Below are 18568 nucleotides of genomic sequence, written 5' to 3'. Positions count from 1 at the left end.
TCCCATAGGTGGTTTCCCAAGAACATTTTCCATTAAATCTCTTGTATGCAAATCTCAGTGACTGTTTCCAGACCTATGACAGTTGCCTTCAGCTCCAAACACAATGTTCCCATGAACATTTTTATGCATGCCCATTTATGGGCTATTCTAGAAATGTTCTGGTATATATCTACCCAGGATACTTAATTTCAATAAGTGTTGTCTAAGTGCTTCCCAGGAAGTCTGTACTATTTTAACCTTCCACCAGCAGTTAGCAGGGGCTGCTGGCTCCACACACCCTTACCATCACTTGTCATTATCCACCTTTATTCCCAGGTGGCTTTGACAAAAAAAACAAAACAAAACAAAACAAAAATCTCCAGAGCTGTGCTCTTCTTGTTCAGGTTTTAATTTTGTTAAGTGGAAAAAAATTAATGAAACAGGGAATTACCAATATGGTCCTATTATAAGGAATCCAAATACCATAAAATACTCACAGATCGGACTTTTTCCAATTATCTGATATATACTGCTTCTCTAATATACAAAGATTTTAGAAAGAGTTGTGTCTGGTAGCTATATTTATACTATTCATCCTTTCTGTGAATGCCATAATTGCTAAGGAATAATTTTCTGTAGAAAGTGTTTTAAAACATTCTATATATATATTTTACTGGGCACATAGAAGAAAGGAACACAACCGATTTTCCATTGTGCATCTCAATAGAAGAGATAAGAAAACTAAAATCACGGTTTATTTCCCAACCACTTACTTATTTTATAGCAGAAAATCACTGTAAGACTTGAGTTCAGAGCAAAAGGCATAGAGACAATGTCCAGTGTTTCCTTCACAGGTGAGGTGCCTGCTGGGGAACCGGGTGGAGGAGGGATGGTGGGGAGAAACTCCAGGCACAAACTAATTTATAAAGTGGAAAATTCTCAGACTATTGAAAATTGACTGCTGTTCTTTTCTAGACCAAAAGTAGAATTGCTATTTTTTTAAGTTTAACTTACCTATTACAAACAACAAAAACAACAAAAAAACCCGAATCTTATTCAAAAGGAAAATGCAATGAATGTATCTGTGGGTTTTTTTTTTTTTTTTTTTTACTTACTCTAGCAAAGCAATTAAGTAGTCGCTTATCAAAATCATCTGTCACTCTGCCTCCATACTGAACTTCTCCAATCATGTATCGGACTGTACTCCATGATACACCCTTTAAAAAAAGAAAAGGTGTAACTCAGGTTCAATCCAAACAAATAATTTTGCACATTTCAGCTCTTTTTTCTAGAGAAAAGGTCTGGAAATGGAAGCATCAATGAACCTGCTTTTAAATTACTAATTATTTTATATTAATAATTCTTCCATTATTATATGACTGGAACTGCTATGGCTGTTCACCAAAGAAAAATCTACAATACTAAATGATAGTGAGTACATTGCTCATACATTATTTAAAATAGGAAAAAAGATTTATTTTTCAACCTGTGGTTGCAATTACCTAAAATTCTCTTTATAGTAATGCCAAACTGTTAGAGATGGGAAAGGTAGTGTTTAGTGAAGAAAGGAGAAAAATCAAGTAATCAATGCTTTAAAATGCTTTCTTAGTAATATATTTTCTGGAATCGGTGTGAGAACAAGTTAAAAATTATTTACTCACAAGATTTTTCTACCTTGCAATCTTTTACCATCTCATTCTGTGAGCTATAACTACACCAAAGTATTTATTAATTTCTCTAACAATCTTCTACTAGCAATGTACTTCAGAATATTAATAGTTTTTTATTAATTAGAAAGCTCTTAACTATGGTAGGAGAACTGAGGATGCTTGATTTGTATTTATGTTCTTTTGGTTAAAATCTTATTCTTCAGCCTGGTTGCTTTTCAAGGGAATATTATTTGTATATACTAAAATGATAAATAATCAAGAATATATAAAAAGCACTATGAAATATATTCTTTCATCAAACTTTTCCCTATTAATTTGCCACTCTCTTAATTTAATATCCCTTTGTCATTTCAAAGGAAAATGGTGGTTTGGTTGTAGATTTCCCCCTACCCAGGTAAGAGTCATCACGGCTCCCCCTCACCGCACCAATACTGAAGTCTCTGGACTTATCTTGAAGACCCTCTGTGGGATAATATACAAGGAGTCTGGGCCAGGCTAAGGGAAGGAAGACAGAGGAGGACAGAAGAAAACTGGTGTTTGCTGAGCTGTGCTTTCACAAATACTATCTTATATTTGTTCCTCACAGAAACCATGATCATTTTATAATTTGGAAACTGAGGCTCTGATTTCCACCCCTTTATAACACAGGTGAAGGCACAACCATATTCATATTCTTAGCTCTGATTTCGAGGCAGCCTCTTCCTCTCATCTGTTCCCTCACCAGCAGAAGGGAAGTAACAGCAGTGCCCTCTGTACTTATCTCACAGATATGCCAAGATAACAATAGGACCCTGCTAACATGAGCCCTCTGAAAATGGTTTAAGTGCCAAACAATAATGAGTGACAGTAGAGGAAGCTATTGCTATTTATATGTTAAAGCTTAGAAGTCAGTTAAGAAATGCCTTACGGTGAAAAGGAACTTTCACATGGCCTGGGAGATACCACCTTCCCTTCTGAGGAGGCATGGGTGATATCAGTGCAGAAAAGTCTGACTGAAGGCATACCTCCTTCAAGCGGACTTTAGGCATTTAGGTGTAACATGAGGAAGCCTGGGGTATTTTGCAACAGCACACTGAGTTTCTTCACTGATGGTCGTCCTCGGTTGTGTACGAGCATGTGTGAAAGCGGGGAGAGGGAGAGGGAGAGGAAAAGAAAGCACAGACATCACAGTCTGCATGCACACCTGTAGCAAAGGTCTGAAAAGAAACAGCTGGAGCAGTAAATAGCTGGTTGGAAGGAGTAGTCTCTTGGCTGGGGGTAGGTAGGGGAAAGGGGTGTTCCCGGCAGATTCACCGCATATCACTAAAAATGACTGTACAGCCCTGATATAAGGAAAGCAATAAAAATAGAAACAAAAATTATTTCACTCACTTTTTTAATATCACATTCATCGAGGTGATTCTGAATAAACTGAACACTGGCTGTAAAGTCAGCAGAATTGAATTCATAAGGAATATTCCATCCTAAAGGACCAAATTTTCGTCGCTCCTTAAAAACATCAAAAGAAAGAATTGAGTGTTTTTTTTTTAATACATTGTTTGTAGTTTGTCTTCTTTCTTATTACGAAGATATAATTAAATAAGCTGGCTCTCTCTTAAAAGAACAGCATATAATTTTGAATATTTTAACTATTAGAAATTTTATTCCATGGCTCTATAGTCAAATGGCTTATGAGAGCACATCTTCAAATATTTACCAAAGTGGAGTTCTTGGGTTTAAAAACAAAGTCTGGATCTCCAGTGCCAACTCAAAAGAATTTAGTAGGTGCTCAATAAACATCTGTTGAATGAATATGATTCTTCTAAATTGGCCTTTCTAAAGTCTCAAATGTTAAATGTGAGGGTTTGAATTTTTGTTTTCAAGTAAAATAGCTAAGACACTAAAAAGATATTTAGATACTCTGCTACTTTCACTTAGTACTTTTTTTTTCTTAATATCTTCACTGAGAAATCTTCACAAACATATATTCCATACATAGTGTACAATCAGTGGCTCACAACATTATTACATAGTTGTGTATTCATCACCATGATCATTTTTTAGAATATCTGCATCACTCTCACATGCCTTCCCAGTTGACAGACCCATCAACCTTTCTTGAGTCAAGGAATCTTTCCTTGGATGCCTTAGTTTGGACATTTTAATAGCCTCAGAACAGTAAACTTGCAACTTAATAAATTCCCTTTTTAAAAGAGAATATACCATTTCTGGTATATTGCATTCCAGCAGCATTTAGCAAAAACCAATACAACTTGTTTGCTCAGAGCTGTGAAGTGCCATCTTCCATCGTGTCTACAGAAAACTTGCGAATGAGCAGAGGGGTGGCCTTGCTAGGAGGAAAGACTGTAGTTCCAGCCCTAGAGGGGAGTCTTGACTCTTAATATCTGCTTCTCCTGATGGTTTTCTCCTCCCTGGTTCCAGCATTCATGTTGCCTTGATTTGTTTTTCTAGTTGTTTCACGTTAAAATATTTGGTCCTGAAACAAGATTTTGAGCCTTGAGAATCGAGAGCACAACTCTTATTTTTGTCTCTCATTTTACACCAGTACATTGAGGAAAGAGCCAATAAAGCTGATTAATTAATGGAATGAAAGGTATTCTTTCTCTAACCCTATTGTAGGCCCATTTTAAGGCTAACAAAGGGTTTTTAATTTTTCAAGTGGGCTTTACAATCAGTAAGCCAAGCCACTTCTGGTTATTTCAGGAATAGCAGTGGGCTCGGAGCATCTATAGGGTACTAATATGAAAGTGCATTCAGCTAGCTTGTTAGCTGAAAGAAGTTCCATCTTGAGGACTTCAAAGAGAGGAATACTAACCATTTATTAGTGAAATGCAAATATTTTCCCATTTTTGAGAAAAGGAAATCAAAATCTACATTATTACTTTTACCTGTGTCCTTGACTTAATTTTTAAAATTTAATGCTCGATTAGACAGGAGACTGAATGAAAAGTAATTATTTCTTTCCAATTACTGAAGCTGCTTAAATTGGAAGCATTTTCATTTATATGCACTGAGCAATTACAATTTAGTTGCTCCTTATAATGTGATCTTTGAAAACTGCCCAAATACTGAAATTTGCACACATTTATATTACTTACAATTTTCATTTAAAGCTTTCATTTTTTCAGTTGGTTTACCAAAGTCATAGACTGTTGATTGTTTGAGAAAAAACCTTGGTAGGTCTTTTCTTTCACACACGAGTTCATTTTACTTTCTTGTTATTTTTTTTTATTTTTTAATTTTTTTATCTTTGAGACTTAAGACCAGTAGGCAACGTGATCTTGTTATTTTTTATACACTTTTATCTTTTTAAGTGACAACTTAAAAAACCAAACTGTCATGTTGGGAAAAATACCAAGACAGATTCAAACAACTGGAGCCTAAAAATTGAATCGGAGCTAAAAAGAAGGGTTTTTTCCTAGATTTATTTTGGAATATAGACTATCTTCAGTGCAATTAGTATTTTTGAGACCATGATATGTTTCCTACATGATGCAATAGAAAAATATTAAAATAGATGTATTTTGAAGGAATTTAGATCTAGCTGAGGAAATAAGATTTAGAAAAAGGGGACAATACAAGAGTGAATATAATTAACCATCAAAATTTAACAGGAGAGACATCCAGGGAAGATGGCAAGAGTAGAGAGCTCCAGGACTCACTCCTTACTCTAAGACAATACACAGGCAGAAGCTGTCTAAAAGAAATGTGCTGGGACTCTGTAGAACATAGGAACACTATACAGCATCCAAGGAAGAGTAGAAGAAAGACTGTAAGAAACCGCGATAAAGAACTGTGAATCGCTCGTTCTGTGGGGGCTGCCAAGACCCATCACGCACATTTGCAGCAGGTCGCCTTGGGGTACAGTCACTGACTAGCTGCAGTGGACAAAAAGGGACCTAAAAATCCTCTTCTCCAAAAACAGGGCAGGGGGGAGGCATGGCTGAGCACTAATTATGGCTTTTGATTAGCAAATCTGGATTGCTGGGACCTGGCTCTGAGCTACTGTTTATAACTCACCCTTGACAAGGCGGACACAGTCATTGTTTCAACAACGCCTCTGGTAGGAGTGGAGACAGTGGAGGTTTAAACACAGAGTGGCTGCTTAGAGCTGCAGGGAATAGTTTGCTGAAGGGTGCCATCTGCTGAGTAGCCAGGAAAGCCTGGCTTCTGGGAACCCTCAAAACAGGCTTTTATCATGTTTCCTAATCCTCTCCCCAAGGTTCTTTGGAGCTGGTCTAAGCCTCCTTTGTGTGTCCCTGGCCCTGTTTTGGATGAGAAATAATAACTTGGGAAAGTCCTTTCCAGGGTGACTCTTCTCCCAGAACTTGCACTCCAGGCAAAAGCGGCTAGAGAGAATGAAAAGAAAGCTATAAAATAAACATAATAAACTATAGAGGCAAAACAAAAACGGAACAGATCAAGATTCCTAGAGAAGGAAGAGGAAAGGAAGCTTTCTCCTGGTGATGAAGCAATTGTACAAACAGTGCAATGTTAAAAACTGTCCTGTACGCCCAAGGCTAGAGTCAGATAAAGAAGGGCTGAAAAAATCTGGTCGGTTAAATACTTCAATTCTAAAGGTCTAGAAGAAGTTGAACCAAGTGTCAAAGAAGAGCTTTAATACAAAGCCAATCAACAATAAAACCCTATGAAAGAGAAAAAACTAATCTTCATAGTAAACTCAACAAGATAATCAGATGCCTAGACATAAGCAAAAAATTACAAGCCATACTAAGAAACAGGAAGATATGGCCCAGTCAAATGAATACATTAAAACTTTAGAGAAGACATAGAATTTGGAGCAACTAAATACAGATGTTCAAACAAATCTCCCAAGTCAGTTCAAGGAGATGAAGGAAAATACAGCTAAAGAGATAATATTAAGAGGACACTGGGTGAGCACAAGAAAAATTTGTAAATATGAAATAACAGAAATTATGGGGCTGAAAGGCACAATAGAAGAGATTGTGCTAGTAAAATACACTAGAGGTAGACAACAGCAGATTTGAACAGGCAGAAGAATCAGAGAACTAGAAGAAAGGACAATTGAAATCTCACAGACAGAAGAATAGATAGAAGAAAGAATGGAAAAAATCAAGCAGGGTCTCAGGGACTTGTCATGGGTGTCCCAGGAAATAAAAGGGGGAGAAAGAATATTTGAGGAAATAATAGCTGAAAATTTCCTAATGTTTATGAAAGACATAAAATTAAATGCCCAAGAAGTGCAACATATTCTAAACAAACTTAATGCCTGCTCCAAGACACATACTAATCGAAACCTCATATGCCAAATGTGCTGGGTTGAGGCTGTTGTGTGCCCCAGAAAATGCACTTTTTTCCCCCCTAGCCAATTGTAAGGGGAAAGACTTATTGTTTGGGCAGAATCTTTTTTATTAAGTTTTTTTCCATGGAGATGTGACCCATCCAATTGTGGGTGGGACATTTTGATTATGTGGTTTCCATGGAGTTGTGTCTCCATATATTCAAGATGGATCTTAATCCACTTATCGGAGTTCTTTAAGAAGGAATTATTTTGGAAGAAGCTTCAGAGCTGACACAGACAGAAACATTTGGAGATGCAGAAAGAAAAGGCCCCAGCAGAGGCCAGACATAAGCCTTCCCAGCTGACAGAGGTGTTCTGGACCCACTGGCCCTCTTGAGTCAAGGCATCTTTCTTGATGCCTTAGTTTGAACATTTTTGTGATCTGAGAACTATAAACGTAATTTAGTAAATTATCTTTATAAAAGCCAACCCATTTCTGTACATTGCATTTCCAGCACCATTTACAAACTAAAATACCAAAGATAAAGAGAGAATCCTGAAAGCAGCAAGAGAAAGGCAATTCATCACTGTATTAGTTAGGGTTCTCTAGAGAAACAGAATCAACAGGGAACACTCGCAAATATAAAATTTATAAAACTGTCTCACGCAACCACGGGAACGCAGAGTCCAAAATCCGCAGGGCAGGCTGTGAAGCTGACATTTCCGATGGAGGGTTTGGACGAACTCCACAGGAGAGGTTCGCTAGCTGAAGCAAGAATAGAACCTGTCTCTTCTGAATCCTCCTTAGAAGGCTTCCTGTGATTAGATTAAGCATCACTCATTGCAGACAACACAACCCTTTGGCTGATTACAAATGGAATCAGCTGTGGATGCAGCTGACGTGACCATGATCTAATTCTATGAAATGTCCTCATTGCAACAGACAGGCCAGCACTTGCCCACAGGTACCACAACTTGGCCAAGTTGACACATGAACCTGACCATGACAATCACCTACAAGGGAACTGCAATAAGAGTGAATGCCAATTTCTCATCAGAAACCATGTAAATGAGAAGGCAATGGTATGATATATTTAAGGTACTAAAAGAGAAAAAGTGCCAGTCCAAAATTCTTTATCTAGCAAAACTGTCCTTCAAAAATGAAGGAGAATTGAAAATATTCACAGGCAGAACTGAGAGAGTTCATCAACAAGAGACCAGTCTACAAGAAATACTAAAAGGAGTTCTGTAGGCTGAAAGGAAAAGACAGGACAGAGAAGCTTGGAGGAGAGGGTACAGGTTAATATTATCAAGGAAGCATAACGAAAAGGACAAAAAGACAACAAAAATAATTATTGACGTATAAAAACCAAATGATAAAATGGCTGAAGTACTGCCTTTAAGGAACTAAGATTGAATGTCAAAGGATTAAACTTTCAATCAAAGGACACAGATTGGAAGAATGAATAAAAAGTATGATCCATTTATATGTTGTCTATAAGAGACACAGTTTTAGACTGAAAGACAAAAATACGTTGAAAATGAAAGGTTGGGAAAAGATAATCTACAAAAACAGTCAATAAAAAAGAGCCGGAGTTGCTACACTAACAGCAGACAAAATAGACTTTAAATGCAAACTGTTATGAGAAACAAAGACACTACATAGCAACAAAAAGAGCAACCCACCAAGAAGAAATAACAATCATAAATATTTATGCCCCTAGCCATGGTGCTCCAAAATATAAGAGGTAAGCACTGGCAAAACTGAAGGGAGAAATAGACTTCTCTAAAATAATAGTTGGAGACCCCAATACACCACTCTCATCAATAGATAGAACATTTAGACAGAGGATCAATAAGGAAATAGAGAACTTGAATGATATGAAAAATGAACTTGAGCAATAGATATATATAGAACACTGCACCCCCAAACTTCAGGATATACATTCTTCCCAAGTGCTCATGGATCATTCTCCAGGACAGACCACATGTTAGGTGACAAAAGTCTCAATAAATTTTAAAAGATTGTAATTATACAGAGCACTTTATCTGACCTTAATGAAATGGACGTGGAAATAAATAACAAGTGGAGCACCTAGTTGAAATGGACAATTTTTTAGAACTCACAAAAACCTATACTGACCTAGAAGAAATAGAAGACCTCAACAGAATAATTAGAAGTGAGAAGATTGAATCAGTCCTGAAAAACCTCCCAACAAATAAAAACCCAGCACCAGATTGCTTCATAGGTGAGTTCTACCAAGCATTCCGTGAGGAATTAATACCAGTCCTGCCCAAACTCATCCAAAAAATTGAAGAAGAGGGAACACTACATAACTCATTCTATTAGGCCAATCAAATCCTAATACCAAAGCCAGATAAAGATACTACAAGAAAAGAAAATTACAGACCAATATCTCTAATGAACGTAGATGCAAAAATTTTCAACAAATACTTGTAAATCAAATCCAACACTACATTTAAAGAATTAGATACTATGATCAAGTAGGTTTTATCCCAGGTATGCAAGGGTGGGTCAACACAAGAAAATCGATTACTGTAATACACCACACATTAACAAAACAAAGGGGAAAACCACATGGTCATCTCAATTGATGTAGAAAAGGCATTTTAGAAAATTCAGCATCCTTTCTTGATAAAAACACTTCAAAAAATAGGATAGAAGGAAACTTCCTCCACAACTAACAATGAAAACCATAACTAACATCATACTCAATGATAAAAGATGAAAGCTTTCCCTCGAAGATCTGAAACAAGACAAGGATGCCCACTGTCATCACTGTTATTCAATTGTGTGCTAGAAATTCTAGCCAAATCAATTAGGCAAGAAAAAGGAAGAAAAGGCACCCAAATTGAAAAGGAAGAAGTGAAACAGTCACTATTTGAGGATGACATGATCCTATATATAGAAAGTCCTGAAAAATCTACAACAAAGCTACCAAAGGTAATAAATGAATACAGCAAAATGGTTGGATGAAAGAACAGTGCACAGGGGGTGCAAGGGTAGTTCAGTGTTAGAATTCTCGCCTGTCATGTGGGAGACCTGGGTTCAATTCCCAGTTGTGCTAGTTTGAAAGGATTTATGTACCCTAGAAAAGCCATGTTTTAATCCCAATCAATCTTGGGGGAACAACGGTTTCTTTTAATCTCTATTCAGCACTATAGGTTGGACATTTGATTAGGTTATCTCCACGGAGATTTAACGCAATCAATTATGGGTATTAAAGTTGATTAGATAGAGATGTGTTCCCACCCAGTCTACATGGGTCTTGATTAGTTTATTGGAATCCCATAAATATACTGGAGATATTTTGGAGAGAGTTTCCTTTTGAGAACCAGGAGAGAGCCACAAAACCACAACAGAATGATGAGAGCACCACAGAGTCCACCAGCCAGAGATCTTCGGAGATGAAGAAGCCTCCCAGGGAGCTTCATGAAGCAAAAGGCCTGGAGAGAAAGCTAGGAGACTGTTGCCATGTTTGCCACATGCTTTCCCAGCTGAGAGACAAATGCTGAACTCACTGGCCTTTCTTTTTTATCTTTTTTTTTTTTTGGCTTTTAATAAAAGAGGATTTATTTTGTTAGTTCTTCAGAGGAAAGGCAGATAACTTTCTTTTTTTCAATTTTTAAAGTTTTTAACAAAATATAACTAACGCAAACATTCTTAACTTATGATCATTCCATTCTACATATATAATCAGTAATTTGCAATATCATCTCATAGTTGCATATTCATCATCATGATCATTTCTTAGAACATTTGTATCAATTCAGAAAAAGAAATAAAAAGACAACAGAAAAAAGCTCATACACACCATACTCCTTACCCCTCCTTTCATTGATCACTAGCATTTCAATCTAAATTTATTTTAACATTTGTTCCCTCTATTATTTATTTATATTCTATGTGTTTTACTCGTCTGTTGATAAGGTAGGTAAAAGGAGCATCAGACACAAGGTTTTCACAATCACACAGTCACATTGTGAAAGCTATATCATTACACAATCATCTTCAAGAAACATGGCTACTAGAACACAGCTCTACATATTCAGGCAGTTCCCTCCAGCCTCTTCATTACATCTTGACTAACAAGGTGATACCTATTTAATGCATAAGAATAACCTCCAGGATATCCTCTCGGCTGTGTTTGGAATCTCTCAGCCATTGACAGTTTATTTTGTCTCATTTCACTCTTCCCCCTTTTGGTCGAGAAGGTTTTCTTAATTCCTTGATGCTAAGTCTCAGCTCATTCTAGGATTTCTGTCCCACATTGCCAGGAAGGTCCACACCCCTGGGAGTCATGTCCCACGTAGACGGGTTACAGCTGTGAGTTTGCTTGTTGTGTTGGCTGGAGAGAGAGACTACATCTGAGCAACAAAAGAGTTTCCCTTGGAGGACTCTTAGGCCTGATTTTAAGTAGGCTTGACCTATCCTTTGTGGGGTTAAGTTTCATCTGAACAAATCCCAAAACTGGGGGCTCTCACTGGCCTTTCTTGAGTAAATGTAATCCCTTGATGATGCCCTGGTTTTGACGTGTTTATAGACTTGCTTTAATTTGGACATTTTCATGGCCTGAGAATGGTAAACTTGTAACTTATTAAATTCCCTTTTTTAAAAAGGCATTCCATTTCTGGTATATTGCATTCCGGCAGCTAGCAAACTAGAACACTGGTCCATGCACTTCCCAAAAAACAAATAAGCAAAACAAACAAAAACAAATTTAAAAATTCAACAAATGGTGCTGCAATAATGGGATACTCACATGGAAAAACAATGAAATGTGACCCCGCCAAACAGCATACAAAAAAAAAAAAAGAGCAGCATACAAAAATCAGTGTCTTCTATACACAACTAATGAGTAGTCTGGGGAGGAAATCAAGAAAAAATTCCATTTGCAATAGCAACTAAAAGAATAAAGTATCTAGGAACAAATTTAAACAAGAATATAAAAGGCTTATACCCAGAAAACTGAAAACATCATTAAAAGAAATCAAAGAAGGTGAAAATAAATGAAGGACATTCCCATTTCATGGTTGGAAGACTAAATATCATTGTTGTCAACTGTACCCAAATTGATTTTTGGATTCAATGCAATCCCAATAAAAATTCTCACAGCCTACTTTGAAGAAATGGAAAAGCCATAAATTCCAAATTTATTTGGAAGGGTGCAGGTTCCTCTTGAAAACAATAGCCAAAAACATCTTGAAAAAGAAGAATTAAGTTAAAGGACTCACATTTCCTGACCTTAAAGCATATTACAAACCTACATTGGTCAAAACAACATGGTACTGGCACAAAGATAGATATATTGACAATGGAATAAAATTGAGAAATAAGACCCTCACATCTATGGACAATCGATATTTGACAAGGCTGCCAAGTCTACTCAACTGGGACAGAATAGTCCCTTCAACAAATGGTGATTGAAAAACTAGATATTCATATAAAAAAGAATAAAAGAGATGCCCTGATACATTCTGGATTATGTTGGGCAGATAATTAAAAAAATATCGGCAAAGTACCTTGAGGGACTGGAGAAAAAATATTGAACTATTAAACTTCCTAATCTGGGAAATTCCTGATACTCTCTCAAGCATTAGGGACTCCCACAGGCCAAGCCCTCAATCTTGAGACTTGCTCTTACAAAACTTATTTCTGTAACAGGGAAGCTATGCCTACCTATAATTATGCTTAAGAGTATCTCCAGAGGACCTTTTTTTGTTGGTCAGATGTGGCCTCTTTCTCTCTCTAAGCCCAAATCTGTAAGTAAATTCATTACCCATCCCTCCTAAATGGGACATGATTTCTAGGGTTGTAATTCTCCCTAGCAACATGAGACATGACTCCTAGGGATGGGTCTAGCCCTAGCAACGTGGCATTGGCAATTCCTTTGGTAAAAGAAATGTAACAAAATAATAATGATAATGGCTAAGATATTTCAAACAGAGTTGAGAGGTTATTCTGGAGGTTGCTGTTTTTGAAAGCTTCGGCTAGGTATTGCAAATTGCCACAGTCTGTCAAGTCCCAACCAACAGTACTCCTGAAAACCTTAAAGAATACCTAGGGTTATGAAGTTCTATAAAAGTTTCACTCAATAAGTTTATTTTTAAGAGACTTAAAACCTTCAGATTGTTCCTATGACAGACAAGCTCTAAAGCCCAGAGGCACCAGTTCCTCCAAGAACATCAACTAGTTGCATCCTGCTACCCCATAAAGTTGACACCCTTGTTCAACATGAAGAACTTGGAGTGGTCACTGCCCAAATATCCCTAAGGATCGGGAGAATGACCAAAGGAGAAGGAGGAGTTATAACAGAGAAGATAGGATTTAACAAATGATTGTGACTACTGAATCATTATATTTATATTTCTTGTTAGTCTCTAGCATTTTAGAACAGTTAGAAGGAACTAACTGAAATTGTGGAACTGTAACCCATACAATACTTTGAAACTTCCTCTATAACTACTTTTAAACTGTACTTTGAAATGTATCACTTTTCTGCATATATGCTTTATTTCACAGTAAAAAAAATTAAAGAACTTAAGAGAAAAAGTATAACACTGAAGTACGTGGGTAAAGGATTCTGCTTCAACTGGTGTTGGAAAAACTGAATTCCATATGGGAAAAAAATGAGTCTACCCTTCACCGTTTTCTAAAATTAGTTCTGGATGGGTTTTTGAAAATATGTGAATATAATACAATAAAACTTCTAGAAGAATAAAAAAGAAAAAAAAGAAGAATGAAAGAAGAATCCTACCTCACACCTTACACAATAATTAACTCAAAATGGATCTGTTTTAGTTTGCTAGCTGCTGGAATGCAACACACTAGAGACAGATTGGCTTTTAAAAAAAGGGGATTTATTTTGTTAGTTCTTCAGAGGAAAGGCAGCCAACTTTCAACTGAGGTTCTTTCTTATGTGGGAAGGCACAGGATGGTCTCTGCTGGCCTTTTCTCCAGTCCTCTGGGTTCCAACAACTTTCCCCGCAGTGATTTCTTTCTGCATCTCCAGAGGCCTGGGCTGAGCTGTGAGTGCTGAGATGAGGTATGCTGAGCTGCTTGGGCTGTGCTACTTTGCTCTCTCTCATTTAAGCACCAGCCGATTAAGTCAAACGTCATTCATTGCAGCAGGCCCGCCTCCTAGCCGACTGCAGATGTTATCAACAACAGATGAGGTTCACGTACCATTGGCTCTAGTCCACAGCAACAGAACTATTGCCTTCACCTGGCCAAGTTGACAACGGAATCTAACTACCACATGTCCACCCCTTGTCAACTTGGCAACTACACGCATCACCTTAAACAATATTAAGGTGAAAAAAAAATTCTCTTCTGGCTGCGGACCTGTGAATCTCAAAACAAGTTGTCTGGTGCCAATATGCAAAGGAGGGACAGTCACAGGATCCATAGGGAGAAATTGGAAGGAAAACCTTCAGGGCAAACACCATCGGATTTCAAAGTCCGAAAGCCATTTATCCCTCAGCTTTAGAAAGTGGCAGTCCCACCCTTTCCAAGGGCCCATGTAGTGGCCCGCCTCTTTCCAAATCAACCTCAGGGAACATTGAGGAGACCACCTTTTTCTCGGCTCCACTCTCTCCAGGCATCAGGGCCACCCCTGGGTACTCTGCCATTTCTCAGGCATATGCTCAACCCCTCCATGTGGTGGCAGCCAGGCTCTCCCCAGTCCCCAAGGAGCGTGCTGTACCTTCTCAAAGGCCTGAGGCAGCACAACTCTTCCACTGCAAGGAGATGGGAGATTCATCCTCTACCCTCAAGGCAAACTCACCCTCTCCATGTATATGGGTGGGTCCACTCTCCTGGCTGAGGTTTCTTGGCTTCAGACCCAGCTTCCATGGTTCTCACTCTGCAAACTCCAATTTGTCCCTTTTGTGTCCCCCTTTGTTCAGATGGCAGTGTTTCTGTTTACACCAACAGTCTCTTCAAGCACTCCAGGAGTTCTCCATCATTCTCTTCACAGTTCCTCCAAAATCTTCCCCTTAGCTATCCAAAAAACCGTTCCAGCATATCTGGTATTTGCAAACCGCAGAAGCACCCCATTCTCTGGTACCAAAATCTGTTCTAGTTTGCTAGCTGCAGGAATGCAATATACCAGAAATGGAATGGCTTTTAAAAGGGGGAATTTAATAAGTTGCTAGTTTACAGTTCTAAGGCTGAGAAAATGTCCCAGTTAAAACAAGTCTATAGAAATGTCCAATCAAAGGCATCCAGGGAAAGATATCTTGGTTCAAGAAGGCCGATGAAGTTCAAGGTTTCTCTCAAGTGAGAAGGCATGTGGCGAACACAGTCAGGGCATCTCTCTCAGCTGAAAAGGCACATGGCGAACATGGCATCATCTGCTAGCTTTCTCTCTTGGCTTCCTGTTTCATGAAGCTCCCTGGGAGGCGTTTTCCTTCTTCATCCCTAAAGGTCACTGGCTTGTGGACTCTCTGCTTCATGGTACTGCAGCATTCTCTCCGAATCTCTTATTCTACAAAATGTTTCCTCTTTTATAGGACTTCAAAACTAATCAAGACCCACCCGATGGGTGGAGACATGTCATCACCTAATCCAGCTTAACAACCACTCTTGATTACATCACATCTCCAGGAAGATGATCTAATTACAGTTTCAAACATACAATGCTGAACAGGGATTAGAAGAAATGGCTGCCTTTACAAAATGGGATTAGGATTAAAACATGGCTTTTCCAGGGGGCATACACCCTTTCAAACCAGCATAGGCTCAAAGACCTAAACATAAGAACCAGGACCATAAAACTCACAGAAGAAAATACAGGAAAGCATCTTCAAATCTTGTGGAGGCAATGGTTTCTTAGACTTACACAAAAAAACACAAGCAATGCAAGAAGAAATAGGTAAGTGGGACTTCCTGAAAATTAAAAACTTTAGTGGTTTAAAGGATTTTCTCAATAAAGTGAAAAGGCAACCTACTTAGTGGGAGAAAATATTTAGAAACCAATATCTGAAAAGGTATAATATCCAGAACGTATAAAGAAATCCTACAACAAAAAACTAAACCCAACTTAAAAATGGCAAAACCCTGGTTTTTATGGTGGCAGTGTTCACAATTTGCAATGGATAGAGGTGGCATAAGGGCACATCAACTGAGGAATGGAAAGAGGAACCATGGTACAGACATACAATGGACTAGTAAGTGGCCACAGAAAGGAATGCAGTTGTGAGCCATTGCAACTAGATGAATGAACCTTAAGGACTGTATGTTGAATGAAATGCCAGAAACAAAAAGACAAATATTATCATGCCTCACTCATATGGACTAACTATAATATACAAACTCAGAGAAGTGAAGTCGAAAGCATGGGTTATCACGTTGGGGCCTATCGTAATGGTTCCTAGATTGTAAGCTCTCATAGCAGTCACATCTATTCTGGAATTATAACTGTTAATTCTATAGTCTGAGATGCTGAGCTGTTTGTGTGTAACCTGGTTGTTCCCTTCAACTTTGGATATTTGGTGACACTTAAGATGCAGAATTAGAACTCTGAAGCTACGAAAGTCAGCATTACCCCATACAGTAACTCCTAAAATAGTTGAAAAAGTGATTAGAGATATGAATGAAGTTGATCTGGATAGGACTAAGATAAATCAGAATACAGAGTAAAGGATGATAAGCCTATATTTTAAAACTTCAACTTCTGTGTGAGACCTAAGAAAGAGATGTTTATTTGGTGCAAATTTTATATTTTTGGTGGTTCATTATTTAATTTAACTTGTATGGTCAGTTTATTCAAATACCATAATTACATGGAATCTTGAATAGGGAGTGAGATCTTGTTGGTTTGTGGAGGTTAATGTGATGCCCTGATACATCCCAGAGTAATTTGGGCAAAGAATAAAAAATATTTGCAAAGTCCCCTTGGGGGACTGGGGAGAAAGGAGGAAATATTAAACTTCCCCATCTGGGGAATTCCTGATATTCTGACAAGCAGTAGGGAAATCAATTCAATAGCCTGAGCCCTCGATGTTGGGGCTCACCCTTACGAAATTTATCCCTGCAAAGAAGAAGCTAATCCTACTTATAATTATGCCCAAGAGTCACCCCCAGAGAACCTTTTTTGTGGCCCAAATGTGGCCTCTCTCTCTAAGCCAACTCAGCAAGTGAACTCACTGCCTTCCCCACTAGGTGAGACATATCTCCCAGGGGTGTAAATTTCCCTGGCAACATGGGACATGACTCCCAGGGATGAGCTGGGACCTGCCATCACGGGATTGAGAAATACTTCTTGACCAAAAGGAGGCAGAGAAATGAGACAAAATAAAGTTTCAGTGGCTGAGAGATTTCAAACAGAGTTGAGAAGTTATCCTGGAGGTTATTCCTATGCATTATATAAATATCCTTTTTTAGTTTATGGTGTATTGGAGTGGCTAAGGAGAAGTACCTGAAACTGTTGAACTGTATTCCAGTAGCTTTGATTCTTAAAGATGATTGAGCAACTATGTAGCTTTTACAATGTGAATGTGTGATCACAAAAACCTTGCGGCTGATGCTCCCTTTATCCAGGTTGTGAACAGCTGAATAAAAAAATAAGGACAAAAAATAAACAATAGTGGGGATAAGGGGTAAAAAAAAAAAAAGTTGAGTAGATTGTACTAGTATTGCACTAGTGGTCAATGAGAGGGAGAGGCAAGGGGTATGAGCGGTATGCTTTTTCTTTCTATTTTCTCTTTATTTCTTTTTCTGGAATGATGCAAATGTTCTAAAAATAATTGTGGTGATGAATACACAATTATGTGATAAAACTGTGAGCCACTAATTGTATACTTTGGATGGACTGTATGGTGCATGAGGACATCTCAGTAAAAATACTTAAAATTTTTTTAAAATGGCAAAAGATTTGAATAGATATTTTATGAAAGAGGAAAAACATATGGTTAAAAAGCACATGAAAAAATGCTCAACATCACTAGCTATTAAGGAAATGCAAATCAAAACCACAATGAGGTATAATTTCATACTAGTAGAAGAGCCACTATTAAAAAAAATCAGAAAGCCACAATGTTGGAGAGGATGTAGAGAAATTGGAACACTCATTCACTGCTGGTGGGAATGTAAAATGGTGCAGCTGCTGTGGAAAGCAGTTTAGCAGTTTCTCATATGACCCAACAATTCCACTACTAGAAGAACTGAAAGCTTCAACAGACATTTACACACCACATAGTGGCTTTATTCACAATTGCAAAAAAGATAAATGGATAAATAAAATATGCTATATACATACTTTGGAATATAATTCAGCTGTAAAAATGAATGAAGTCCTGACGCATGTGACAACATGGATGAACCTTGAGGACATTACGTTGAGTGAAACAAGCCCTACACAAAAGGACAAATAATGTGTGATCTCACAGTTATGAACTAATTATAGTAAGAAGTTCAGAGAGTTAGATCTAGAATATTAGTTACCAGGAGATAGACTGGGTTTAGGGAATGCAGAGTTGATGCTTAACTTGTACAGTTTGTATTTAGGCTGACGGTAAAGGTCTGGAAATGGATGGGGTGATGGTAGCACAGTGTGTAAGGGAATGAACAACACTGAACTACATAGGTGAATGTGGTTAAAAAGAGGAAACTTTAGGATGCATTTATTACTAA

At 37.8% G+C, this 18568-nt stretch overlaps 1 protein-coding gene across 6 annotated transcripts in view; it reads right to left on the bottom strand.

Moving 5' to 3' along the window:
- The window catches only part of DNAH8 (dynein axonemal heavy chain 8), a 453252-nt gene that overhangs the window by 45396 nt on the left and 389288 nt on the right, over nt 1-18568 (bottom strand). For all 6 annotated transcript variants that reach the window (XM_077161688.1, XM_077161686.1, XM_077161689.1 and 3 more), the window contains 2 exons: nt 3021-3137; nt 1095-1196 (listed from right to left, as the gene is read on the bottom strand). In XM_077161688.1, the coding sequence (XP_077017803.1) occupies nt 1095-1196; nt 3021-3137 (219 nt within the window). The remainder of the gene's footprint in view (nt 1-1094; nt 1197-3020; nt 3138-18568) is intronic.

The sequence above is a fragment of the Tamandua tetradactyla genome, chromosome 5 (assembly GCF_023851605.1).
Source record: "Tamandua tetradactyla isolate mTamTet1 chromosome 5, mTamTet1.pri, whole genome shotgun sequence".
Lineage (NCBI taxonomy): Eukaryota > Metazoa > Chordata > Mammalia > Pilosa > Myrmecophagidae > Tamandua > Tamandua tetradactyla.
Note: the sequence above shows the minus strand (reverse complement) of the source record. Positions and strands in the feature narration are given on the sequence as shown.